Source organism: Lithobates pipiens, unplaced genomic scaffold (genome assembly GCF_037356315.1).
Source record: "Lithobates pipiens isolate NorthernLeopardFrog02 unplaced genomic scaffold, aLitPip1_a1.2 Scaffold_16, whole genome shotgun sequence".
Classification (NCBI taxonomy): domain Eukaryota; kingdom Metazoa; phylum Chordata; class Amphibia; order Anura; family Ranidae; genus Lithobates; species Lithobates pipiens.
In genome coordinates, this window is record NW_027507748.1 from 355,966,744 (window position 1) to 355,994,332 (window position 27,589).

At 41.4% G+C, this 27,589-nt stretch overlaps 1 protein-coding gene across 1 annotated transcript in view; it reads right to left on the minus strand.

Annotated features, from left to right (window-relative positions):
• The window catches only part of COL9A2 (collagen type IX alpha 2 chain), a 102,294-nt gene extending 77,699 nt beyond the window's left edge, over window positions 1-24,595 (minus strand). Inside the window, exons 1-2 of the mRNA XM_077481925.1 lie at window positions 24,365-24,595; window positions 20,312-20,386 (exon numbers count right to left, since the gene is read on the minus strand). Coding sequence (XP_077338051.1) covers window positions 20,312-20,386; window positions 24,365-24,424 — 135 coding nt within the window. The 5' untranslated portion in view covers window positions 24,425-24,595. The remainder of the gene's footprint in view (window positions 1-20,311; window positions 20,387-24,364) is intronic.
• Between the last annotated feature and the right edge of the window lie 2,994 nt (window positions 24,596-27,589).

A 27,589-nucleotide genomic window follows, 5' to 3' on the forward strand; every position in this document is an offset into this window, starting at 1 on the left:
TGTAAATTATTGTCATCGTTAGAAAGTTCTCTCAACTTGATGATACAGTGAAAGATTGGTTTACCCTTGGGATTTTGGGATTGCCAGTTTGTTAAGGCCTCGTACACACAGTTTGATTGTTGTACGACCGAGCGTCTGATTTTTGTCAAAAGCGCGTGTGCAGGATTTTGTCTAGTATACTAACTGTCTGAAAATTGTCGTTTGACAAACACGAGCGCAGTGACATACTATGAGAGTATAAACAGGAAGTTAATTTCTCAAGCGCCACCCTTTGGGCCCCTTCTGCTCATTTCGTGTTGAATTTTGGTGAACTTTGATTCGCGATTTTCAGAATGTACAAAACAAATGCCTTTTAAAATACGTTTGGCATAACTACATCAGTATCGCCGACAAAGCAGCTTCATTATTATCCCATTAAAGAAGATGAGAAGGTGCGCTGCATTTCGACATTTCATCAATTGCCGCATCACGAATGTTAATTCTAGATTACAAACTCTTCCCAGTCGTTCCTTGATTCCGAGCATGCGTGACAGTACTTTCGACTTTTTTGTGACGATTTCTGTACTGACCATCTGAAAATCAGACGTTGAGTTCACATAAAATAAAAATTTTATAGCCTGCACATCCAGATTTTGTCTGATGAAAAAGTCAAATCGGCTGTCGAAAGAACCGTACTAACGATCCGAAAATCCACAGACAGCTCGTCTTACAAATTTTCCCTTCTGATTTTCATATTGCGTGTACGAGGCCTTAGTATGAATGCCATTAGAATGAATGATTTCTGTTTATACTTCATGTCTGTGTGTCCACACACCATGTGTCAGGTTGGTGGCATATATAAACAAGGAAATAAACAGTATACCCTATGACTCTAAGATTAAAGGAAATACATCAAAGAATTCTACATCTCATTAGCTAATAAAGAAGAACCATCTGTCCAATCAGTGCTTATATTTCTGTCCTACGTATTGCAATTGTTACACTGTAGGGGGCCTTGGAAAGCAAAGGATGCTCTAATCAAGAAATGCGTTTATGGTAGCAAGCTGTAATAACAACTATTTGTTTGGCTGTTTTAAAATTAAGGTTACTTTTAATTATGGTGCTGAACTCAAAAAAATGTCATATTTGATGAAGCACAAGTGTCCTTGTGCCATCATTAGGCTCCATAATGTGATTCTAACTGTACACAATCACACTCAGTGAATGAGGCTAAGTAGGATCTAATGGGATGATTTTAGAGTATAGTCAGTCTGGATAGTCCAACTTGGCAAATAATGTTTGTATGGAAAGAAACATTTTAAAGATTTAAAAATGTATTAAAAATAAAATGTGTTGCCTTCATACATCACTGAGTGCAAGAACATTATGTATAATACCTAATATAGTGAGTGTAATGGACAAAAGACATGTTTTATCCCTGTCTATCCTGCTTTCAGCACTGTGGACAGGTCACTGACATGTACTGTTTCTTGCAGTTCATTTTGAACTGAACATGTGCTTTGCCCATGAATGGGTATACTTAATTTAGCCCTCCCCATATAGCAGCATATACAGTACTTGTATTTATTTTGTTCCTACGCTGCTCCATTGAGGCGCAAAGGAAATCCCTGTTTAAGCAAGACACTGGTGTAGCTTACACAGGGCTATGGAATTTATGTGCAGGGGATAAAAAAAGGAGGTATATGGTGGGGAGGGGTATTCAAGCAAACCAATTGCTTTACCGCTAATAGACAAATCACAGGTTTGCTTTAGGGCCTATTCATACTTGTCTGATTTTGGCAGCTGTATTTCACTTTTGAACATGTCAATTGAAACACGCATTGATCGAGAAATCATGCTTGCCGACACGTGTTATAAGTGCATTTTGATGCTTTTCCATCACAACACATGATATGCGCTTTGAAATGTTTCCATTGATTTTAAAAACACGTAGGTGTTTTTACATGGGCCAAAAGTAGACAAGTGTGCACAAGTCACCAAAAATTGGGAATTAAGATAAAGTACTGCTGATTTTCAAAGAAAAAAATCAATTGAAAGCAATTGAACAGACTGGGAAATCATAACAGACCATACAATTATTGTATGCAATTGTTTCTATTTCAGAATTGAATGCACTGCCCTTTATGTTATGACAGATTTTCAGAACTACTGGTATGTAACTAATACATTTTGTATACAGTTCTAAGGATATCATTAAGTCATATTAGCATGTGCAATTTTTCTATTAAACTAATTTGGCACACTGTGTAATTATAAACTCCCATACTGTGTTTTACAGCAGGATTGCTCAATACTTATTTTCAAAAGCCATGTTTGCACAACTGAAGAGCCTCAAACTCTTTGCTGAGTTCTGATCTATATTATAGTACAGTGACATGTTAACAGTGAATAAATATTATATTTGAACATCAAGATCTGGGTTAGCGGGAATACTCAATAGCAGTAACTGTTGCTGTATTAAAAAAAAAAAAAAAGTTAAGCTGCATTGTGTGCCTCCTATTTTCTAAAAAAAGATATGTTCTTTGGATGCCCAAAATTTCCCACTGGCTCTAAAATGGTGTGAGGGGTGCAGAATGTGCTGCAAAATGCAATCTGATTGCAAAATAGTTTTAAAGGAAACCTGTCCAGGAAGAAATGGTTGCCTGTGTGTCTGTCTTCATTACTTCTTGATTCAATGACTCAGAACATGAATGAAGTAAGTTAAGTCACAATAACGTCAGAACATACTTGTTGTTTAATGCCTAAAAAAGTTTTGATGCTGATGGATCTGCATGACATCCAGGTATCTAGAAATTTCAGGAAATCTGCATATCTTTCTCAGCAAATGTCTCCATTAAAGCTGAAGTTTAGGTATGGTGTTGTTTAAGCTTGGACTAATAGAAGTATTTATGTGCTATACCTGTAGCCCCCCCCCCCCCCCCCCCAAGGAAACTGGAAATCATTGTATTAGGCACTAATACTATAAATAAAAAAAAATACATAAAGTGCACTGTCAGTCAACTTAAGGTTAAAACCTCATGAAGTGAATGTCCATTCCCAGTCAATGCCTATTCAGGGGAAACGCGTTGGATAAGGAGCTAGTACTGTGGCATTTGGAGCATGGACTGCACTGCTGGCGGCTGCGCTCATACTGTTTTGCTTTTTTTTACCCAATTTTTGTAAGTGCAAATATATATTAAAGTGCAAATATATATTAAAACATAATTTGTTTTTAAAGAGTTAATGTACTATGTTTTTTTTTTACCTCCTCCACACAGTATCAACTGAGCACATGAAGTCGGTGCTCTATCTATATCTCAGTGACTGATGACCAGGAACCTATTTGTCTTGGTGGGGACACGCGTCTGTTCACTTGGTTGAGATGTCTGTAGCTGCGGGTGGAGTCCAGCTTGACTGTCAGAGAGGAATCCTTTACTGCTGCTTTCCCTTTGTGGAGACACACGTATTTAGATCCTAGGATCCGGGGAAGCTGCCATATATTACTTTAAACACGGTGGTGAAGGAAGGCTGGATAAGGTTGCCTGGAATTTCACTGTTCCTTTCAGTTTTGGATGGACACTGTCATTTTTCACTGCTGTTGATTCATGGATGGACTAACATATTTTATTCACATAGCTTTTGTTTTCTAACACCTTTGAACTTATTTGATAATACATTTTTACATCAAACGTTTTTTATTTATTACTCTGTTCAACTGGTTAGTTTACATTTTTTGTCACTTTGTATGCATTTGTTTATATACATAGGGTATTCAAACATTCACTTCATGAGGTTTTGCACTCAAGTTTATTGACAGCGCAATTTATGTACTTTTTTTATTCTTTAGTATCCCAACAGGAAGTTTATGGTGCAGCAGTCTTTTTAACACAGCAACCAAGTGCATCATTTTTAAGTCTAACTAATACTATATTGATTGCTACATGGCAGATTGCTGCTAGCTTCCAGGTCCTGTGCCCTGTGGCTGCCCTGCTGCTTATTGAAGGAGACCATTTACTCAGCATTGACACTATTCAGAGAACACTTTGTATTTTTTTTTTTTGTGAATGCAATGTGTTCTCTGACTGGATGAGGTGTAGATCATGACATCATCACTCTGGCTTTCCACATTGTCCAATCAGAGAATGTTTTGCATTCATTGATAGAAGTGCTGAGCAAGCAACCTCCTGTGTTTACAAGGCAGGACAACCATTTGGCAAGGGGATCAGAAGCTAGTAGTGGTGCCTACTACAGTAATTTCCAGCTTTTATTGGGATTCAACAGGTACATATATACTTACATTGGTCCAAGCTGAAGTAAGAATCGACCAGTGGTATGCAGAAGTTTGGTGATGCCGAGGGAAAAACTCCTTGATTGTAAAGGAAAGCCAATGAGGAGGGAGTTGTAGGAGTCGAGGTGAGAAATAACCAGTGAGTGACTTAGAAGATGTGTGGTGATGTTAGTTAAGAAGGGGCGTAGTTTGAAAATGCTGGTTCTGGAGGCAAGATTTGATTAGCAATTGGATGTGGAGATAAAAGGAGAGTTCAGAGTCCAGGGTTACACCTATCACTGTGGCATGTGAGGACGAATTGATAGGTGTGCGATCAACCTCAAAAGAGAAGTCATGGGAAAGGGCACGTGTGGAGGGAAATATTATGAGCTCAGTTGTGGACATATTGAGATTAAGGAAGTGGTGTGATCTCTAAACTGAGATGTCCGTATTAAATTGGTGATACATGAGGTGACTGATGGGATGAGCTGAGAGGTAGAAAGATAGATTTGGGTGTCATCGGCATAGAAATTGTATTGGAAGCTACAGTAGTTCATGCAGTTTTATTTCTAACCTGTGTGGTTCCAATGTCTATAACAGGGATATGCAATTAGGGGACCACCAGCTTTTGCAGAACTACAGGTCCCATGAGGCATAGCAAGACTCTGACAGCCACAAGCATGACACCCAGAGGCAGAGGCATGATGGGACTTGTAGTTTTGCAACAGCTGGAGGTCCGCTAATTGCAGATCCCTGGTCTATAATTTCCAGGCAGAGGATTTACCAGGTTTATAAGTTTTGCCCTTACTCATTGTGTGGAAATTATGGTGCTGTTCTCCATATGATAATGCAAGTCAAACTGTCAGACAAACATCAACATTTAGAGAACAGGACCATCATTTCCACACAATGAGTAAGGCCCCTTTCACACGGGACGGATCAGTAATGATCCGCCCCATGATGATCCGCTCGCTCAGCGGGGATCGCTCCATTGTCCCCGCTGAGCTGGCGGCGGGCAGGGCGGTCCCGGCACAGTGTGCAGGGACCGCCCTGTCAGCTCTCCGTTTTCCTCTATGGGGGATCGGATGAGCACGGACCGTCTGTCCGTGTTCATCCGATCCGCTCTGCAGATGGATCGAAAAATAGGATTTTCCTCCGTCTGCAGAATTGCGGAGGCGGACAATAGCGGGTCCATCCACAGACACCCGCTATCCCATACGGATGCATGTATGTTCGTATTTCATCCGCAAACGGATGGATGAAATACGGACATAATGTCCGCATGTGTGAAAGGGGCCTAAGGGCAAAACCTATAAACCTGGTAAAATCATAGACACCTGGCAGTGTTGGTTAGAAATAAAATTGTAGCCATAAACTGTATCAGGTCTGAGTCTGACTGACATCAACATATAGAGAACAGGACTGTTATTTGTAGAATTAGTAATGGCAAAACTTATAAACCTTGTATATTGTGTGAGTGGCAGAGTGGCTAAGAGGCTGCCTGGTGGCAGGCTGTGTCTGTCCCGACACTAGATGCCGCCCCCCCCCCCCCCCTTTGGATGCCCGGGGCCATCGCACCCTTGGCCCTACCCTCTGCACACCACTGCAATCGATAGACATACACTCAAGCTTTAAAAGGTATCAGAACTTAGTGCCTAGCTTCCAGACATACTCTGTACAGCTACACTTTGATTTAGTTAAAAACAATGGATCTCATTTACTTATAGAACATTTTTCAAACATCAATTAAATTAGGTATCCAGCAAATGTAGCCCTGTACTAAAGGTCAATTCAGTTCTCTCTGTGCTCTCAGAACCACAGAGAAATGCACAGTGTCTCTAGGAGTGTATTTTCTGAAACCTGTACTATGTATACTCTCCCTGCCTTTGGCCTGCTTTTATATCACCCATCAAACTTAAATGTCTGAGATTGGGTTGAATCAAATTGATAGTGAAATTATTTTTTACATTGTTTTGCAATGGATTTATAAAACGTAGCAATGCCAAGTACTGAACAGATGATTCCTCCAGTATGTATTGAACTTTTCAGTTTTGATGGTAGTGTCAATATGAAGGGAAGTGAACTGAAGAAAATGTATAAATGATGAACCTGTTATTCATTTTAAACATCCAATAATGTGCAGAGAACAGGGCTCAAGTCCTGTGGGAACGCATGGGAACGGAGTTCCTGTACTTTCTCCACAAAAGGAACTAAGTTCCCGTTAACAGCCGTGTCCTGCAACACTTTGAAGTATGTGAGCTGTGTGGCAGGTGCTACACCAGCAGCTGCCAACACAGCTCGCAATAGTAAGTGCCACACACCTGACCATTCAGGCATTGCCAAGAGGGGGCCCCATGACAGATTCCACTTCTATCTACCTGTCAATCAAAGCTAGCTGGCGGGTAGATCAGGTCTAGGTCTAGCTGATGGGTAGATCAGCTATTCTGCTCACAGGGCATGCAGGGAGAGAGGTGAGCTGAGGGAGGAACATCAGTTTGGGGTGGTAAGCTGAGCACAATACCTGGCAAAGTTTAATGCCAGGAGGGAAGATTATGTGGAAATATGTGAAGGGTTGGAATAGCAGCAAGTGTGTGTTGCAGCCCTGCAGAGTTTGCAGCCCCCCAAGCTAACATACATCTCCTAAGCAGGAACACATCACTATCTCCCCAAGCATTCTGTCCAGATAATGTGCAGTTAATTTATGACCTTTCCGTTTAACCCTGTGTTATCCAAACTCTGTTCAATGAAAAGTGTAAACTCACCACATAAAAACTCTATATACAAAATAAAATTCCCCAATAAAGATACGAACATGATGTTCACATTTGCATGGAAGCACAATTGAATGAATGCTGATTATTCAGAGAATTACCGTATTTATGTTTATTTAGGATTGTTTATTTTTTTATGTACTAACAGTTAAGCTTCATACACACAATATGAAAATTGGATGAAAAATACCACTTTTGAAGCGTTCGTGCATATGAGCGTATCATTTTTTATTTTTTGGTGGGGGAGTGGATCTTGGGTGGGAGTTCCCATACTTTTTTCCCCAGGACTTGACCCCTGGCCGAGAATATGTAAAACTAAAGGCACTTCATATAATTGGATATTTGTGATGGACACAAGTTCACAAACATACACAAAGCTCCACCTAAGACTCATCCCTCCTATACATGGAAATCCAGGTGCTTGCCACTATAATCCATCTCCACCAAAAGTATGAAAAGATGTATCGGCCACATTCCACTCCGCGAAAGTACAAAACTGAATATATTACACTGAAAACGAAATACAAACTCTTTTAAAGGATAAGTTCACTTAAAACAAAACAAAAAAGGAGGTAAAGAATGTAAGTATACAACAAGCTGCTGCTGACTTGTGTCAGGTATCCATGTCTGCATGTGCGGTGCAGCGAAAAGCTCCTGTCAGCTCCAACACATATTATTATTTTTTTTTTTTTCGGTCCGTCGGGTGGCATGGATTTACATTGGGGGACATTTTTTTTTATTTTATCTTTTACCAATGCACATGGGGGGGCAAGGATCTGGGGGTCCCCTTTTTTAAACCGGGCAAGGGTTGTGGGGATGAGGCCCTTGTCCCTATCAACATGGGGACAAGGTGCTTTGGGGTCAGACCCCAAATCACCCTCCCCATGTTGAGGGCATGTGGCCTGGTATGTTTCAGGGGAGGTGCTCTCTTGTCCCCCCTCTTTTCCTGCAGCCTGCCAGGTTGTGTGCTCGGATAAGGGTCTGGTATGGATTTTGGGGGGCCCCATGCCATTTTCTTTAAATTTTTGGTGCAGGGTTCCCCTTAAAATGCATATCAGACCTGGAGGGTCTTGTATGAATTTTGGGGGGGGGTCCCTATACCATTTTTTTTTATTTGGCGCAGGGTTTCCCTTAATTTCCATACTAGACCTGAAGAGCCTGGTAATGGATTGGGGGACCCCCCACGCAATTTTTCCTTTTGTTTGGGGTTCCCCTTAATATTCATACCAGACTCAAAGGACCTGGTAATGGATTGGGGGGGACCCATGCTATTTTTTTCAATTAGTTTTATCTATATTGCCGAGACCCGACAGCCGTGATGAGTTTTAAATGACAATTTTTCCTTTAGAAATGTAATATTGCTGTGGTATTGTTCCAAACACAGGAAATGATTTTTCTTGCTAGTGTCCCATAGACTTTAACGGTGTTCCAGCAGCTATTTTTTGGTGTTCGCCAAGCATCTGAACAACCAAAATTTGGCTTGAACTTATGCTTGGGGCCGCACATAAATAATTACATCTGATGATTGTAAGCATCCCTGTCATGGTGTTAAATGGTTTGTCTTGATCTTTTGAAAAGAAACAGACTTTCTGGCCAGATCACCAGAAGAAATATAAGAAATGGTAAGCAGCAATATAATAAATGTTTTTGGGTTTAATACCACTTTAAAGTTAAAGCAATAGCTCTTAGCCACCCGAGAAACCACTGCATTCTGTGTCAGTCTTTCAAATGCAGACATTCTGCAGAAAGGCAGTCCGCTGCAGATATACAAGGCACAACTCACTAACTGCATACATGTGGGAAAAATCTTGGATGAAAGATTGTTTTACATCCAGGCTTACAATGGTGAAAGCTAATACAGACAAGTTACTGTATGAACTTTTTGCTTTCCTTTTGGGCAATGTAGGGAATGGTTAAGACTACATTCACACTGGCGATTAAGGCCGGTGCTAATTGTGGAGGCAGAATCTGCTGATTCCTGCTGCGGCTCTGAGTGCCTAAGTGCAGTCACCGCTCCTATTCACTATAATGATGGGTCACTAGAGGCCGCAGGTACTCGCGCCTATCCCCACAGCTAGAGTGCATCCAGCAGCAATCAACACAGGTAATCCTTGGCTACGCAGAGAGCCAAGATTTTCTGCGGCCACTAGCGACCCATCATTATAGTGAGTGGAGTCGACACCTAGGTGCTCAGAGTTGCTGCAGAAATCATAAGATTACGGCTGCTACATTTCGCACCGGCTTTAATCACTAGTGTGAATGTAACCTAAAACTGCTGTCAGACTTTCCTGTTTTCAGCTAGTGAAAGAAAATTAGGAGGAAATACCCTCTTAGACAGCAGTCACCAGAGCATTTGTCCAAACTGAAATGTTTCACTGGCAAAGATCACTTAAAGTGTTACTAAACCCAGGACCCTGCATTCACTATACATTTTCTCCCACAGTACATAGAACATGGAAATGTAATAGTTTTAGTAAATATAAACTACTAAATACCCTTTCTCATCAGCAGTTAGAGCAGTCTTGTGACTTCTATCTGTGTCTGGTTAAAGCTTATAGGAGTTTTCATTCTCTCATGATTGTCTTATAAGGCTGCAGGACCCCTGACCCTCTGTCCGGACCCTGTGCCGATTATATGCACTCTCCCAAGAAAAAAAAAGCAATACACACCAAACTGAGCATGTGCAGCTTGCCCCCAAGGCTCTGTTTTATCAGGAAATGGTTTGGGGACTGTGGAAGAAGGAGAGATTCAGAGAAGACAGGGTCAAACAGCCTTTTTAGAAAATGCAGAGGATTAACCCCTTAGGTTCCACATTGAGTATAACAAGCATGTTTTACTGCATATACAGACTGATTTTACTGTTGTGGGTTTAGTAACACTTTAGCCACTTGAGTCCCAGGTGCTCTGTTAAAACAGAATTGGGATTCAGCAGCTCTGACAGGTCCTGGCTAGCCTGTAGGCTAAAGCTGCTGGCTATCAGTGATAGCCAGCCATCAGCACTAAGCCTGGGAGATTAAATGAACAGCTCTTGGACTATTAATAATGCTGCGCACTTGTGGCAGATCATTGTAAGCACAATGTTCACACATTGTGCTTACATTTGAAGTGAGGTAAAATTTAAAATGGCGTCTGTAGGCGGGTGCAGCATGGTTCCGCGGTAATAGCTCATTCAGTCAGGTGCAGTATAAAACTGATATTGAAGAAATGCAGCAACAGTTCACAACAAACCCAGTGGGCAGAAAACTCAACCGGGTGCACTCACGGTTTTTCCAGCTATGTTTTCTGAGCAGAATTCGGCCAGACTGGCAGCATCTATTGAAAGGGGCAGAATGCGGCCAGGCCATCTTGTGAACAATCTTGAAGGTATCCAGAAAAGCTGTGACCCTACACTTTCCCTCCTCATCAGGAAAATGTCCCTATCGCTAGTGCTATGGAAAGCACCACTTGCAGTAGAGAAAGTAGATTGCACCCACCTACGCATCATGGAACTTTCTTTTGTACGAAGGCTGGGGGAGAGCTGAAGCACTCTTTACCTGCTCCTCCCCACAGCATCACATCACTCCAATTGTGACCTAGTGATTAGAAGTGATGTGTTGCTGCACAGCTGCATGGGGAGGCTAGAACATGACTCCAAAAATAAAAGTATGAAAAAATTGATTAAATAAAGATATATAACTTATATAACTGTTACACAAATATCACACTCATGAGATATTCTGAATCAGCAGACTGGTGGTTATGTTTTGTGGTACATATCTGGAATTACGCTAATCACTTGAGAATTATAGGAAAACATTTTTTTCCAAATATTTCACTATTTCTTCCTAAAAACAAAAACATAGAAAATAAAAATCTAAGTGTCAAAATTTGCCCCCCAAAAAATGTATGATGTGTCAGAGTACACTAAGAAATGTAAAAATACAGGGCCTGAAGCACACAGACAGTGATAAAAACTTTAACTTTAAAAAGTTTAGAATCCATGTCTGGTTCTACTGCTATCTGATTCCTCCTCACTTCCTGTTCTGGGGACAGTCTCTTATGAGGCAGGAAGTGGAGAAAAATCTGCAACAGGGACACAGACACTAAAAAACTGACACAAGTTCTAGAATTCCCGTACTTCTGTCTTTCACTTTGATAGCTCTGTTTTTTTGGTTATAGCAGGCCTTCACTGTCCACATCTGCTTTCCCTAATATGAATCCTTCCCCAATCCTTTCACAAAACAAAAAATAAAAAAAAAGATTTAAATACCTTTTTTTTCCATGCTGCCAACACACTTCAGCATTTGTTGCTGAAGTGAGAAGGATGTAGTCCCTGAGGTCATGTAGCTACCTGGGATACCCATGTCATGCATCTCCATGGGCTTCGGGTAAGCAATCGAAGGTGTGCATCTGCTGTTGCTTGGGGCTAGCTGTCTCTTCCTGGTTGTTGCGGCCAACCCTCTAATGATAAGCCGTGGGACACGAACCTCAACAGAGGGCTGGCTGTGAGAACAGGGAATGCACAGCCAGCTCTCAGTGGTGTTAAAGAGCAAAATAGGCAGGAAATACATATGGATAGGGTGACAGCAGCAGATCATTACATAATGCCACTTAAATCACTAAGAGTGTATGATTACTGAGTCTAAACCTGCAAACCAGGTTAGAGGTGAATAGAAAAAAAAAACAGGGAGTAAAGTTCCTCTTTAACAACTGCTGAGATAGGATATAGTCCCCTGGAATGGCTTGTAGGCAAGTGCAGTCTATTTCTCAACTGCAGATGGCGCTAAAGCGCAGCAGCATTGTAGGGGAGAGGAAGCCAAAAGGGTCACTGGGGAGGCTATCCAGTTAGATTCTGCTGCCCCAAGTGACTCTGGCAGCCATCTTGGGTCAGTCTATTTAAAGCGGTTCTTCACCCTAAAGGGGAAGTTCCGCTAGTATTATCCCTCCCCCCCTCCGGTGCCACAATCGGCACCTTTCGGGGGGGAGGGGGGTGCAATTACCTGTATAATCCAGGTATCTGCACCCACTTCCGTCCAGACCACCGCATGGCTCCGCCCACCCCCGCATGGCTCCGCCCCCCCCCCCCGTTGTGTTCTGGGAAACACACAGTTCCCAGAGACACAGCGGGGGACCATAAGAGAAGCGCAGCGCAACTCGCGCATGCGCAGTAGGGAACCGGGCAGTGAAGCCCTCATGCTTCACTTCCCGATTCCCTGACAGAGGATGGCGGGGGTGGCTGCAGCGAGACGAGCGATCCTCTTTAAGCTTCCAGACTTGGTGTGCATTTTGCATGCAAGTAATATAGGGACAGGTCATCTGTCTGACTGGGTCAGTGATTAGCGGCAGGGAGCGCTTTCAGGTGAGTAGGGAAAGAATAGGGACATGCTATCCTTGTAAGAAACTTCCCCATTGGGGTACAGACCAGCCAGACCACATTCTGCCCCTTAAGACAGGCGCTGTCAGCACATCTGAGACATGTTCTGCTACCCACTGCTGTTATATGCTGTGAGTGTTTGTTTGGTGTCTTCCCACCAGGTTTGTTGTTAACTACTGGATTCTGCATTAATACAAGTTCCCTACTCTGCAACCGGACTCTGAGTGTTTACTACCACCACCCCACGCTACACCTCCCCACAGGCTCACTAAACACCTCATAGAACCTCATGCTTACCATCACCCACCTTGTTCTTGCCAATCCCCAAAATTCAGTGCTATTTTTTACACAGAGAAAACAAGTGCAATCATTTAAGTGAATTTACTTTTTAAATACTGATTAAAGCTGAACTCCAGGGATAGTAAAATTTACCTTCTTACATTAGGCCAGCTTCGGCCATAGTAACCTCAGGGGGTCACTTACTCAGAGTGGCTACCATTCAGAAAACACCTTGCATTTTTCTCAATGAATGCAAAGCGTTCTCTGATTGGTCAAGAAGGAGAGGAGGGATGGTGATGTCAAGATCTCAACCTTGTCCATTCACTTTCCATTCATTGAGAAAAATGCAAAGCGTTCTCTCAATGAGGACTATGCCAAGCGAGCTAACCCCTGTGGTTACTATGCTGAAGGGCAGCCACTCACCCGGAAGACCTCAGTCTACTACAGTAGAAACTTGAGTTGCCACAGTGATTTATGGCTTCCACAGATGCCGATCAGGCATCATATATGTATACTTGTATTGTGCCAAGCCGGCCCAATATAAGTATGCAAAACATATCACCCCTTAAGTTTAGCTTTAATGCAGAAAACCACAATATAACATGAATGCTGTGCAATACAAAAAAAAACATGATTGCCAAACTAGCAAATAACAGAGTTTTTGCTAGTAATTTTAGTAGCGTGATTTCTGCATGTGGTGTGTCTTTGTGAATTGACACTCTTAGGTATGTAGTTGAGGACTTGGCAATTTTAGGTATCAAGCCTGGCCATGTTAGCCATCTGGAGGCAATTGTTTTTCAGTGACTTTATGTTACATTGTAATTGTATTTTGCAACAAGATCTCGCCAAAGGCAAACATCTTTTACACAATGATTTCATAAGAAATCTGTACCTTTATCTGTATTTCTAGTACTGTGTTTCTAGTACCGAAAAACAATAAAAGTCCACTCTAGAAGGCTGACCTTACAGGATTCGGCTTTTGTTGAACACTAACTTAGATTACAAAAGTAGCAAATAGTAAATACTTTACCCCATGTGGGTAATAACCCACATGTGGTTAATCACGGAAAATGTGCTTTGGGACAATAGAGATTATGTTAGTGATTTTTTGTAATGCAGCTTATTATTTTCTTCTTTACTTGAGCAACTAAATCTAAATTATTTTCATTCTACAGTGGTGTGAAAAAGTGTTTGCCCCCTTCCTCATTTCCTGTTCCTTTGCATGTTTGTCGCACTTAAGTGTTTCGGAACATCAAACCAATTTAAACAATAGTCAAGGACAACACAAGTAAACACAAAATGCAATTTGTAAATGAAGGTGTTTATTATTAAAGGTGAAAAAAAATCCAAACCATCATGGCCCTGTGTGAAAAAGTGATTGCCCCCTAAACCTAATAACTGGTTGGGCCACCCTTAGCAGCAACAACTGCAACCAAGCGTTTGCAATAACGTGCAATGAGGCTTTTACAGCGTCCTGGAGGAATTTTGGCCCACTCATCTTTGCAGAATTGTCCTAATTCAGTTACATTAGAGGGTTTTCGAGCATGAACGGCCTTTTTAAGGTCATACCACAACATCTCAATAGGATTCAGGTCAGGACTTTGGCTAGGCCACTCCAAAGTCTTCATTTTGTTTTTCTTCAGCCATTCGGTGGTGGACTTGCTGGTGTGTTTAGGATCATTGTCCTGCTGCAGAACCCAAGTTCGTTTCAGCTTGAGTACACGAACAGATGGTCGGACATTCTCCTTCAGGATCTCTTGGTAGACAGCAGAATTCATAGTTCCTTTTATCACGGCAAGTCTTCCAGGTCCTGAAGCAGCAAAACAGCCCCAGACCATCACACTACCACCACCATATTTTACTGTTGGTATAATGTTCTTTTTATGAAATGCAGTGTTCCTTCTACGCCAGATATACTTAGACAAACACCTTCCAAAGAGTTCCACTTTTGTCTCATCGGTCCACAGAATGTTGTCCCAAAAGTCTTGGGGATCATCAAGATGTGTTGTGGAGAAATTGAGACGAGCTTTGATGTTCTTTTTGCTCAGCAGTGGTTTTCTCCTTGGAACTCTGCCATGCAGGCCATTTTTGCCCAGTCTTTTCCTGATGGTGGAGGCATGAACGCTGACCTTAACTGAGGCAAGTGAGGCCTGCAGTTCCTTGGACATTGTTGTGGGGTCTTTTGTGACCTCTTGGATGAGTCGTCGCTGCGCTCTTGGGGTAATTTTGGGCGGCCGGCCACTCCTGGGAAGGTTCACCACTGTTCCATGTCTTCGCCATTTGTGGATAATGGCTCTCACTGTGGTTCGCTGGATTCCCAAAGCTTTGGAAATGACTTTATAACCCTTTCCAGACTGATAGATCTCAATTACTTTCTTTCTCAATTGTTCCTGAATTTCTTTGGGTCTCGGCATGATGTGTAGCTTTTAAGGATCTTCTGGTGGACCTTACTGTGTCAAGCAGCTCCTATTTAAGTGATGCCTTGATTGTGAACAGGTGTGGCAATAATCAGGTCTGGGTGTGGCTAGAGAAACTGAACTCAGGTGTGGACAACCACAGTTATAGTATGTTTTAACAAGGGGGGCAATCACTTTTTCACACAGGGCCATGATGGTTTGGATTTTTTTTCACCTTTAATAATAAACACCTTCATTTACAAATTGCATTTTGTGTTTACTTGTGTTGTCCTTGACTATTGATTAAATTGGTTTGATGTTCCGAAACACTTAAGTGTGACAAACATGCAAAGGAACAGGAAATGAGAAATGAGCAAACACTTTTTCACACCACTGTATTTTGAAAGTACCATTCATTTGTTCTGGTCAGGAGTAGGAGTTGCAATGAACACAGGGTATGCATAGGTGATGGGGTGGCACCTAGATTGGGAAAATAAGGTCCCATTCACATGGGGCAGATTCCTGCAGAACAGCTCACAGATCCCCTGCTGATTGGAGCAGAGCAGGAGGATGCAATTGCAGAGTGGACACCTGTAGGTGTGGTGCAGCGGGGATGGGTGACAATAATTTACACAGTCAGGTGCGGTGGTAAACTTGTATTAATGTAATGCAGCAACAGTTCACAACAATCCCGGTGGGAAGACCGCCCAACCAGGTGCACTCATGGTTACAACAACTTGGACAGAAAGGGTTCCAGCCAGAATGAGAGTGTCTGTTAAGAAGACAGAATAGGCCTGGCTGTTTTGTGCCCAATAGGGAAGAGGTCCAAAATGATGCACCCCTATGCTTTTTCTCCCTGTCAGGAACCTTTCCCTATCACTGGCATTGTCCCTAACAGACGGGTTCATTTTCCTGCACTTTTCACTTGCATGAAAGTGCCGCAAACCTGGGAGTCAGGGCCTTAAATAGGCTCAAGCTGACCCAAGATGACTGCCAATGTCACATAGGGCAACAGCATCCAACTGGATCACTTCCCTAGTGACCCAGGAAACCATAGTGGAACCTGGTTCCTCCTGACTCGCCCTCTAGTTGCAGAGAAGCTGCTGCTGATTGCCACCTGCAGTGGAGAAAATAAACAGTGTCTGCCTACACATGGACAGAGCCCACTCAGCTATATGGTGAGCCAGGAGTAAATGGACTCCACTGTCTGTTTTCACCAGACTACCCCTCCAATCTGATTCCACCTCAATGGAAGAAAATGGATCACTTTCGTGTTTTTCAAAGGACCGCTTTAGACCCTGAGGTAGGCAGGAGTCCATTTACACTCATCTGTCCATATAAATGCATAGAGCTTTTGATCAGGTCCGCCTGGATAACTGAGAGGCAGACTTGATTGGATTGCCCATGTGAAAGGACTCTAAAAGGTTCAATTTACTTATTTAATATAGAGACAATTAAAATGTATCCAAATTAAACTTTTTTCAATTATGGATGAAGTTGAGGAGGTTGTCATATTTTTTTTTGCTGCCACTGAGGAGATTTATCCTTGGTAAATTCCTGATGACCACTGCAACAGGGACTGAAAATAAGGGAAAAATCTAAAATTGTAAGTTTCCACCAGAACAGCGCTAGAGGGTAAATCTGTTAAGAAGTAAACACACCCATCACAAAGTATCGGCCTACGCGGACGACCTGTTGTTCTCAATCTCCAACCCAGTGGTATCCCTTCCAAATTTGATGCGGGAATTTGAAACGTACGTGACGCTCTCAAATTTAAAAATTAATTTCACCAAATCTGTTAAGAAGGAGATTTTCTCCAGTTAAAGCTATCTAAGAGGGGGTTTACCTTCTTTTGGAGAAGGTAAATATACATGTAGGAGGAATTATAGTCATGGTATCAGTTTACATAGTTACATTGGTCTAGCTTTGACCAATGTAATTATGTTTATACCATACTTGGCCAATGTCCCTGGAAGCTGGAAATCACTGGAGTAGACACCGCTACTCCAGTGATCTCCACTTGCTTCTGGATCTTAAGACTAGCGGCAGTCCTACTGCATTGTAAAAACATGAGATCGGCTGCTCAGCACCGCCACCATTCAGAGAATGGTTTGTATTTTCTGAATAAATGCAAAGCATACTCTGATTGGACAAGGTGAAGAGGCAGGGAGGTGACATCATGCTCTCCACCTCATCCAATAAAAAGAATGCATAGCATTCATTCAGAAAATGCAAAGCATTCTTTGAATGGCGCCGCTGCTAAGCAGCCAACTTCCTGTATTTACAATGCATCAGGCCAGCCACTCAGCAATGGACCTGGCAGCAAGAGGAGATTACTGGCGTAGCGGTGTCTACTCTAGTGATTTCCAGCTTCCAGGGACATCGGGCATATATGGCATATACATAGTTACATTCATCTAAGCTGGAACAGTGTATATACGTGTATGTAAAATATAGCCATGCCTGGAATTCATCTTCAAGATTTACCATTCACTTGCCTTTCTGTCACACTGACCTACGCCTAGAGACTGGACAGGGTGTCTAGGTACGAGAAAATACAAGACATCTATCCTGCCTCACAAGAATATGGCTGAAGTTGGCAGGTGTTCAGGAGGTGATTCTGCTGCCTGCTGAACTTCTTTTTTTCAATCCCCAAAGGAGGAGTTTTTAGTAAAAACAACTGAACCACAACTGTGAGCTGAACTTGTGGTTGTGGTGCATTCCCACTAAACTCAATGGTACCTGTCAAATTTTACAGACTGAGTTAAAAAAAGCAATGGCATTTGTACCCCCAGTCAGGCTGTGATGTTAGCAGTACGGTGGGCAGCTAGAATCACAGCCCAGTCACCTGTTTTTGCCACTCCCCAGGCAATCACAGTGCCCAATCGCTATCACATGGGAATAGGGTGAATATGCTTAGCCTGGGTAAGATTCAACTAAGGCAAAACACAGGACAGCAAGGTACTCTGTCAGTGGGCTGTGGTGAGGGGGAATGATTAAGGGCATTTTCAGCAAGTTTAGTTTGTTGCCAGTGGGTTCACCTTAAAAATTCCAGGCAAGGTATATTAAATGTATAGGTACATTGGGCTAGCTTGGATAAATGTACAGTAATTATGCATATACTATACCTGGTTAGTGTTCCTGGAAGCTGGAAATCATTGAACTAGACATCACCACTCCAGGAATCTACACTTGCCTCCACGTCCCATGCTAAATGGCTAGGCTGATGTATTGTAAACACAGGTGGTCAGCTGCTCAGCAAGGGCAACATTTAGAGAATGTTTTATATTTTCTGAATGAATGCAAAGTGTTCTCTGATTGGACAAGGTAGAGAGGCTTGCACCCCCACCCTTCCTCTCCACGTTTTTTTTCATTGTGATAATTCTTGCACTGAAAAGGTTAAGGTTAAAGTAGAACCTTAGAAGTATCTGTATCTCTCTACATGCATGCACTGTAGCACTGGTTGCATGGCATTTCTGAAAACAAATTTTCTGATGGCAAGACCAGCAAGGTCCGTGGTTGTGCAAAGTGTTGAAACAGCCAGTTGAAGCCTCCATTGCAAGGCTGTATAACAGAGTGACAGTGCAGGACCACAATTAGGAAGCAGAGACATATTGTTGACATGCTAGCCACTGACCTGAAAGAGGTCACATGACAGAATAACAGTGCAGGACCACAATTTTTGAGACAGGGACAGATTGCAACTGGCCTGGACAAGAACCTCCATGGCAGGATTACCGGATAGTATTTTAATAAAAGCAGCAGATTTAAAATAATATTGAAAATGATTTTTGATATTACTTTAACTTGTCACAGTGGCCTAGTGGCTAGCACTGGGTTCTTAGGTTCAAATCTCAGCCAAAACACTATCTGTATAGTGTCTCCATGTTCTCCCTGTGCTTGTATGGGTTTCCTCCCACACCACAAAGACATGCTGAAAGGTCAATTGGTCCTAATATGTGTGTATGTGAGATAGGGACCTAAGATTGTAAGCTCATTTAGGGGAGGGACTGATGTGAATGGAAAAGTATGTTAAGGGGTTAAAGGAGAGCTCACAGAAAACGTTACAATGAGGTAGAAAAACACAGTAAGAAACAATCCCATGAAAAATAGAATACAGGACCATTAAAGCGGAGCTCCACTCTAAAGTGGAGCTTCCGCTCATTGGAACCCTCCCCCCCTCCGGCGCCACAATTGGCACCTTTCAGGGGGAGGGGTGCAGGTACCTGTACAGTACAGGTATCTGCACCCACTCTCGGCATAGATATCTGCAGAATCTACGCCCCTTTCCGCAGAATCTACACCCCTTTCCGCAGGTCCCCCGCTGTCTGCTGGGAAACACACGGATCCCAGAGACAGCGGGGACCATCCTTATTGCGCAGCGCGACTCGCGCATGCGCAGTAGGGAACCGGGAAATGAAGCCGCAAGGCTCCACTTCCTGATTCCCATACCCAAGATGGCGGCGGCAGCACCCGAGAGACGATCGAGAGATCGGCTTCGGGTGCCGACATCGCGGGCGCGCTGGGCGGGTAAATGCCCTTATTTTAAAAGTCAGCAGCTGCAGTATTTGTAGCTGCTGGCTTTAAAAAAAAAAAAAAAACGGCGGAACTCCCGCTTTAAGTAGTATATATGTGTATGGATTATTTTTGCAGAATAAGGGTAGTGTCACTTTAAGAGTGGCTTAATGATGTTTTAGATGTTATGTATTGGGTTGGCTTTAGGGTCATTGGTTAGCTTATAGTTAAGTGTATATGTTAATTATACCTGTTAATTTAGAAAAAAATTATGATAATTAATTTTTTGCAAGTTTATTGTTTCGAGAGTTCACTGCACTAAAAAAAAAAATATCCTGTTAAATGTATAATTTCAAACACCTGACTACCTGATTTAGGTTGAATTGAACATTTTTGGAAGTATATATTGTGTAAAATGTTAAGATCTTAATATACTGTATTTATACATGAGGAAGATAAGCTATTTCTAGTACAGTTGTGGTTAAAACAAATCCAAAGAGGTATGGCTTATGCAATGAAAGAGTAAATGTAAGTCGTATAATGACCTTTTATGCTATATGACTTTTTGTAAAAAAAAAAAAGTTGTAAGACTGAACCTTTTTTTGTAAAAAGTAGACTATGCGGTGAGCAACAGCGAGAAGGTATGCTATAATACTGCATTAGGTCGCCATCTAGTGTTTTTTTAGCAAAAGTGCTCAACCTCTCGGTCTGGTACACACAGAGCCTCTTTGTTTCTGGATTGTGTACTCACATCTATGCCATCTGATCCTGGGATCCCTGGTGTGCCTGCTGGACCGGGAGGCCCTGGTGGACCCGGAGGACCTCTCTAAAAAAAAATAAAGAAAATCTGATTAAATTAACATACTTTATAAATAACATATTAATCAATGGCTAGATATAGGTAGCAGCATAAGCTTATTAGGGTGTTTAATAATGTTTCTGTCATCTTCCAAAGATGAAAAACAGAGTGAAAATGTAATGAATACATAATCTTCCCTCTCATGACAGTGGCATGTGGAAACCTAGGTGGAAGCAGCTGTTGTTGCAATAAAACTTCTAATGCCACAAGTGGCTGATACCAATAAGACCTGCCTTGTAGTAAATGTTTATCCATATAGAAAATGTAGTAACATGTTATAGTAATACAGTATGTGTCATCTTAATTCTTTATAAATAAAAATCTTTTTTATGTTTTTAAATATTTTGTGTTCAAAACACTATTTGGCTGTTAATACATTTTACATTTAACTGAAATGGTTTCCCTCTGCTGGAAAAGTCTATCATTTAGCAGATGACAGAAAAAATACCAGTTTATAATATGTCAAAGAACAGTATACATGATACAGTAATCAATGCCTTCCAATCATAATTCAACTTAGGGTACACAGAAAGGTAAAATTTGATTGGCTGCTTTGCAATGCACTCCATGTACAGCATACTTTGCAATGGCTTCCTTACAAAAGGAATGGAGCCTACTAAAGAAGGTAGTCTAAATTATGGATATTATATTTGTTGCACTTGATCCTATTTCTCTGCTAAAACACTTCAACGTGTGACTGTCTGGGCATGGAAAGTGGTTTCTAAGGGAGGTGTTAAAACATTGTAAAACATCTGAAACATCTTCTTTCAAAATTGGCCCTAGTATGTGTATGTATGCATGTGAGATAGCGACCTTAGATTCTTAGCTCTTTGAGGGCAGAAACTGATGTAAATGTACTGTATATAAAGCGATGCATACATTGTTGGCACTCTATAAATGCCTGTAATAACTAAATAGAAACACCACCTTGAACAGCCTCCTACAGCATACAAGGACTATATTGGGTCATTTAACGGCTGATATAGTCTTTATGGATTGCAGAAATCTACTAGCAAACTAGATATTGCCATCTTATTTTCATCTTTGTCAATTTATGGTAAAAAATAAGTGCAAGTCCATTTATGATAAAAAAATAATAAGAAACAAATTTATCAGAATTGATACAGATACCAGTTTCCACCTCTTTTAATCAAGCTCCACTGTGTTGTAGTAAAAAAAACAGCACAGGTTAAGGCCTTGTTCAGGCAAAGCCATGCAAAAAGGGTCCCCTTGACCTCCTCTATAAAAGTAGGTCAATATACTAACAATGTGCTTTTGCAAATATTCAATTTCCATCTACTAAATTGAATCTTGATAAATGGACATTGTTTGGATATCTATTCAATATTGCCACTATGTTTCTGCATGGAACATAGCAGAACATAACAGGCCCCACGTTATTTAACCTAGAGCAAGGGATAAAGCACTGCTCTCTGGACCCAAAGATTGCACTAAATAATATTCAATATGTACGGAAAAATAAAGACAAAGGGCAACTCAAAAAGAATGAAATCAGTGCATACTACAGACTGAAAGCCCCTTGGTTGGTCCTGTTTTCTGGTAATACCACAGACTTGGCACATAGGGTTGCCACCTCGTCCCTTTAAAACCAAACACATATTAATTATACAGGTTCTGTGGCTGATTAAGATGGTAATTAAACTCACTTGGTGCCTTATCTTTAAATTAGCCTCAGAACCTGTATAATTCATATGTGTTCGGGTTTAAAAGGATGAGGTGGCAACTCTATTGGCACAGTCTGTCCATGTTTGTAAAGTATTTACAATCCAGGGAGTTCTGGTTTCCTCTCACACACCATACTCTTTGCAAAAGATAGACAGATTTGTTTCTGAGAACGTAGGCCCTAAGGGGAGCTTGTTATAAGGTGATCATTCTATGATGGAAGATTGCCATCTTCTTTGGGGCAAGGGTGACCAAATAATGATTTAGTGCCCTCTGTTGAATATGCCAATATTATTTAAAGGGAATAGTAATAATAATGACACATTGTACAATGGTATAATTACCAAGTTGCAAATAGTCATGCTTTGTTTTGGCAGAATATTCATAGCCAAGGCCTTGTGCAATGGGTGGGCATGGACCTCTGATGACTAGGCCATTGACAATATTCATTATTACTGCCCAAATGCATGTCACATTGTATATAGGGGTAATCGCTGATATTCCATGTTTTTACAGTATATTGCAACAATTAATATTATTATACTGTGGATAGATCCCACTGTGTGAAAATGGAAAGTTGTGCAATGAAAGTGAGCAGTCCAATGTTTACAAAAACAGCTTTAAATATGTTTTTAAAGAAAATGATTGCTACATGAAGCATTGAAATTTAGCCAATTGAATATATGCAGTGAAATTCTTTGCAGTGTTTGTTGTTTGAACACTAGCAAAAATGTATAAACAAGCCAATGTTTGTCTGAAAAGCTAACAATTAATGGTATGGGGCCTCCTCTGGAGGATTGTTTTAAAAAAAAATGCCTAAACAAGCCGCAGGCATGGTGTCCTTTCATTTGTTTGTGTTCGGGGGCTCTGTGAGTGTGTGGGGAACAGGATCAGACTCCTGACTCCTGAATGGCAAACTTTGTTCTCACATATGAATGCCAAATGTCTCAGGACGCTGCATTCCTCCAGCCTCCTCACCTACAGACACCTTCCCTCTCCACTCCAAAAATGTCTACTGCATCCTGACTAAAGACAAGAACTCATTTTGCTTATTCGTTTATCTCTTCTTTAGTGCTTCATTCGTCTATTTTTATTTTGGTATTATAGATTCAGTATTTTATTTATAGAAGATGGAAAGGAGCTAAATGTTTTACCCTGTGTTAAAGAAATAAAATTCCAGGCATTTAGGCCATTTTTTTTTATGATACAAATTTTGGAAATAAAATAGTACCTTGTGAATCATAGTGCGTTGAAATTTGAGCCATATAATTGAACCAAAAGAATTTGTTTTGGAAAGACTGTGAGCTTTATGCCTGAATAGTATAGTAGCAAAAAAAAAAAGAAAGAAAAAAGGCTAGTTGCCCATAGCAAATAGTCAGCTTCCAACTGTCATTCCTACACTGCAGAGTTAAAAAGGGAAAAAGGGTTTCTGATTGGTGGCAATGGGCAACATAGCATTTTTTTTGTTAGCACAGTTTTTATATATAAGCCTATAAAATGTAGCAAATTAATTATGTATACATATGTACATATGAATTACGGCATGTCACACCATATTTATCTAAATTCTAGGAACACATTAACAGTATATTATCTATATAGATCTATCTATCTATCTATCTATCTATCTATCTATCTATCTATCTATCTATCTATCTATCTATCTATCTTTCTATCTCTCATCTATCTATATATATCCAGACAGACAGACAGACAGATAGACAGACAGACAGACAGACAGACAGACAGACAGACAGACAGACAGACAGACAGATAGATAGATAGATAGATAGATAGATAGATAGATAGATAGATCCTGAAGCGTATTAAATTCATTAAATGGAATGGTGTGAAATATACCATGTAACCCAGATGCCAGACTGGTTTCTATGGGTCACACAGTTTTTTTACCTACAGCACATCTACTAGCTGTACCTAAGATGTTGTACACAACCCTGGGCCACAGTTCTGTCCTGTGGTTCCTGAAAGACAAACAGTCTATCCCTGGGTCACTCTAGTGCTTGGATACAAAACTTTTTACCAAACCTAGTGTTAATAAAATAGACACCTTAAATAAATCCAAAAGCACATCAACCTGTTAAACAAAAAAAGATCACTTTAAACAAAACCATCACACACAAAAAAAAAACTACATCAACAGGAAAATGATTTACACATCAAAACACATCTGCTGAAAGTTTACTTTTGACACCTTGGATACAGTCACATAACAATGAAGCGAGAAAGTAAAAAGAGACTTACAAACTGTGCCAGGGACAAGCAGATGAGCTGTAGAATCACAGAGAGCTGCAGGCTGACCATGGTGCCAGGTCCTGGTTGCCAGAGGACCTACAGGGAGGGGAGGGGGAAGCTGCACAGGGCTTGTGCAAAAATCCTGCTAGCAAGGCAAGAGCTCCAGCTAGCCCTGTGTTACCAGACCCCAAATATAGGATGATGTGGGATGCAGCTCCCTGACACACTGAGACTGAGCTAAGGTTGGAGAAGGGAGGGGAGGCCATGAATATGTAATTACCTGCCATTCGCAGAGTCTATGTTATTGGCTGATGGGATAGACAGGAGCCAACCTCCTTCTGACTATTTAAATGAACATTCCAGGTATGACAATTTAATTCCCACAGCCCTTTCCTGACTTCCTAATATAAAATGAATTCATAATTTGAGAGACAGGAAGAAAAAATGTACTGTACAATGGCATTTACATAGGGGCCCCCTTTTCTGTAACAAAAGTATATGCCTATTTAACATTATCAATCTTTATTTATAAATACACAAGTAAATCATAGACATCAAAATAATAATGGTTAGACAACATTATCTTAGCAAGTAATGTTCCCTGTTTTTTATCATTATTTTATTTTTTTTATTTTTTTATTACACGCACAAATTAAAGTTTAATGCAGGACATGTAAAATGACTTTGCACAAGTTTCAAGTGGTCATCCTCAGCAGGAGTCACAGAGCAGTGAATAGGCTGTTGTTGGGAGCAGACAGATATTCCTCTATTCATAACATGCTCTTTCCCTCATACTGCTCAAAGATTTCCTGTTACACTAACACCGGCTTGCTTTCATAATAAGCTCCATTGTAAGATTTCACTACAGAGGAGAGTGGCTAGGAGGAAAAAAGAAGAAAAAAAAAAGAACTAGTAACCATGTCTTTGCTGGAAGAGAACATGACAGAATGTGAAGTTGAACAAGATCTTAGATATAGCAAATGCTCCTGTTAGGTAAGTCTTGTATTTTTTTGTGAAGGAGCAGTAGGGGGCAGTAACGCACCCTGAAACTGCATGTTAATTTGCTCTGATAATGCAACTCTAAACTGGCACCAGAAGGGCAGAGGGTATTAGATTTGTAATGGGTGGGCACCCTTACTATGAAAGAAATAATAATAAATTATATATGAAGGAAATGTAAGGTAGGCACATGCAGGTATTTATTTTGGGGGGGATTACCTACTGTAAATAACTGATTTTCATATTAGTATGTCCCTTTTTTTTAATCACACATATGCGAATTGGATGCCGTCACATGACCGACAAGTATGACTGGCTCTCAATGGAGCCAGTTCACACATATGCAGGGTGGCCGCAGTCCGGATTGAAAAAGGGTCAGGTGCATCTTTGGGTCCGGTTCACGTACAAATTCAGGCTAAAATTCAGACCTAAATCGCACCTCAACCAGTGTACAGGAACGCACCGAACCCCAGGCATGAACCCGTGGCCGCACATGTGTGAACCCAGCCTTACGCTTCTAAATTGTTATCCTGTTTATGAAAACTGTAATACTGATGTGGAATAAAAAAAAAATTGGAAAGTAGGAGAAATAAATGGCAAAAACGGGATGAAATTGAAATGCAGCTTTTTTTAAAAAAAATAAAAATTTTCTCAGCAACAGAAACAGTACTATACATAAATAATCAGGGTCTCATGTGCTGGTAGATGCTCTTTCCTTTGAAATCCCCCCCTCCCCACCGATATTGACCCCGGCAGCACCTTAAAATCACCCCTTCACCTGTGACAGACACTCAGTAAAAAGTACTGACTTCGCCTGCCCTTTCTGAGCCCTCCTCCATTCATAACTGCTGTACTATCGCTTCCCACAATGGTAAATGCTGTATAAAGGAAGGACGGAGGGATAGATGAAAGGTCCGCCTTCTTTATTCAGCAAAGGCGTGTTCCTGGGGGGCAGAGGATGAAAGATTTCAAAGAAAATAGCAGCCACCAGCACAAGGGACACTTGTCATTCATGTAAATACTATCCTTGGTGCTGAATTAAAAAAAAATCACTAAACTTAAGCTGTAAAGAAGTTAATTCTCCAATTTCCCTCTTGTAAAAATCAGTGGCATAGGAATCAGTGTTATAGTTGTGACTGGGGAGCATAAGGTTGGCTCATATCCTCCTTTATTGCCCCACTGTGTTCTTACACTAAGCAGAGCATGCAGAGTTTGAGGATGTTTCTCTATGCATCCTTTGATCAAGTGATCTGATTCATAGCTCCCAAATGTGTCTTATTTGGAAAGTCCAGGGCTTTCTGGCACCGTGTATGTGGGGAGGTGCAGCATGGTGCACCAGTCTGGTTGTGGTCCAGAGATGCAGATGGATGACGGTCCACTGGGTCCTCCATACCCTCTTCAGAATGATTATTCAGACAAGTATGGACAGTCTGTTATGTTCATTGGGGCTGCTGGACTGTTCTCAGACACTATACTGGGACTTCCTGCTTCTGAGTCTGTAGAGGCTGGAGGCTCGAGCATAAGAGGCGGCAGGCACCATTCATTGGGAACCTCCTGCACTGGTGGTATAGGCAAAGGATCGAGTACCTCTCTGTCTCTAGCTGGCTTGGAGGAGCATTGGCCACTTAGCACACAGGGTCTCACCATTTTGGTGGAGACATCTCTTGATGGGAATGGGTCCCTCTGAGATTATGTTGTATACTGCAGTGGAAGGAAAGGACTGTTTCTCAACCTGATAAGGTATGCCCTCCCACTTGGGCTCCAGTTTACTGTGCATTTCATTTTTGGTATTTTTCACCAACACACAGTAGCTTAACATGGTCCTCGAAAGTTTTGGAGAAAATGGTGAGATCATCTAAGTAGACAGTACTCAAAGTTGAAGTCTCCCAGGCATCTCTCTAAGTGTTGGAGCATGCTGGGGGCAATACTTAGCCCAAAGGGCAAAGCAGTTAAACTCAAATAGTCCCAGGGGTGTGATAAAGGAAGTCTTTTCATGATCTTGGTCTCTCACTGGGACTTGCCAGTAGCTGCCCGCCAAGTCAAGGGTGGAGAAATACTTGGCTTGGCCCAGTGCCATAAGTGACTCCTCCACCCGGGGTAATAGGTAAGCATTCTGGTGTGTACAGGCATTTAGCTTGTGGTAGTCCACACAGAATCGCAGACTTTTGTAGCATGTTGCTGAACAAGTCCTTAAACTCCTCGCATAGAGCTGGGAGGATGTACTGCTCTTGGATG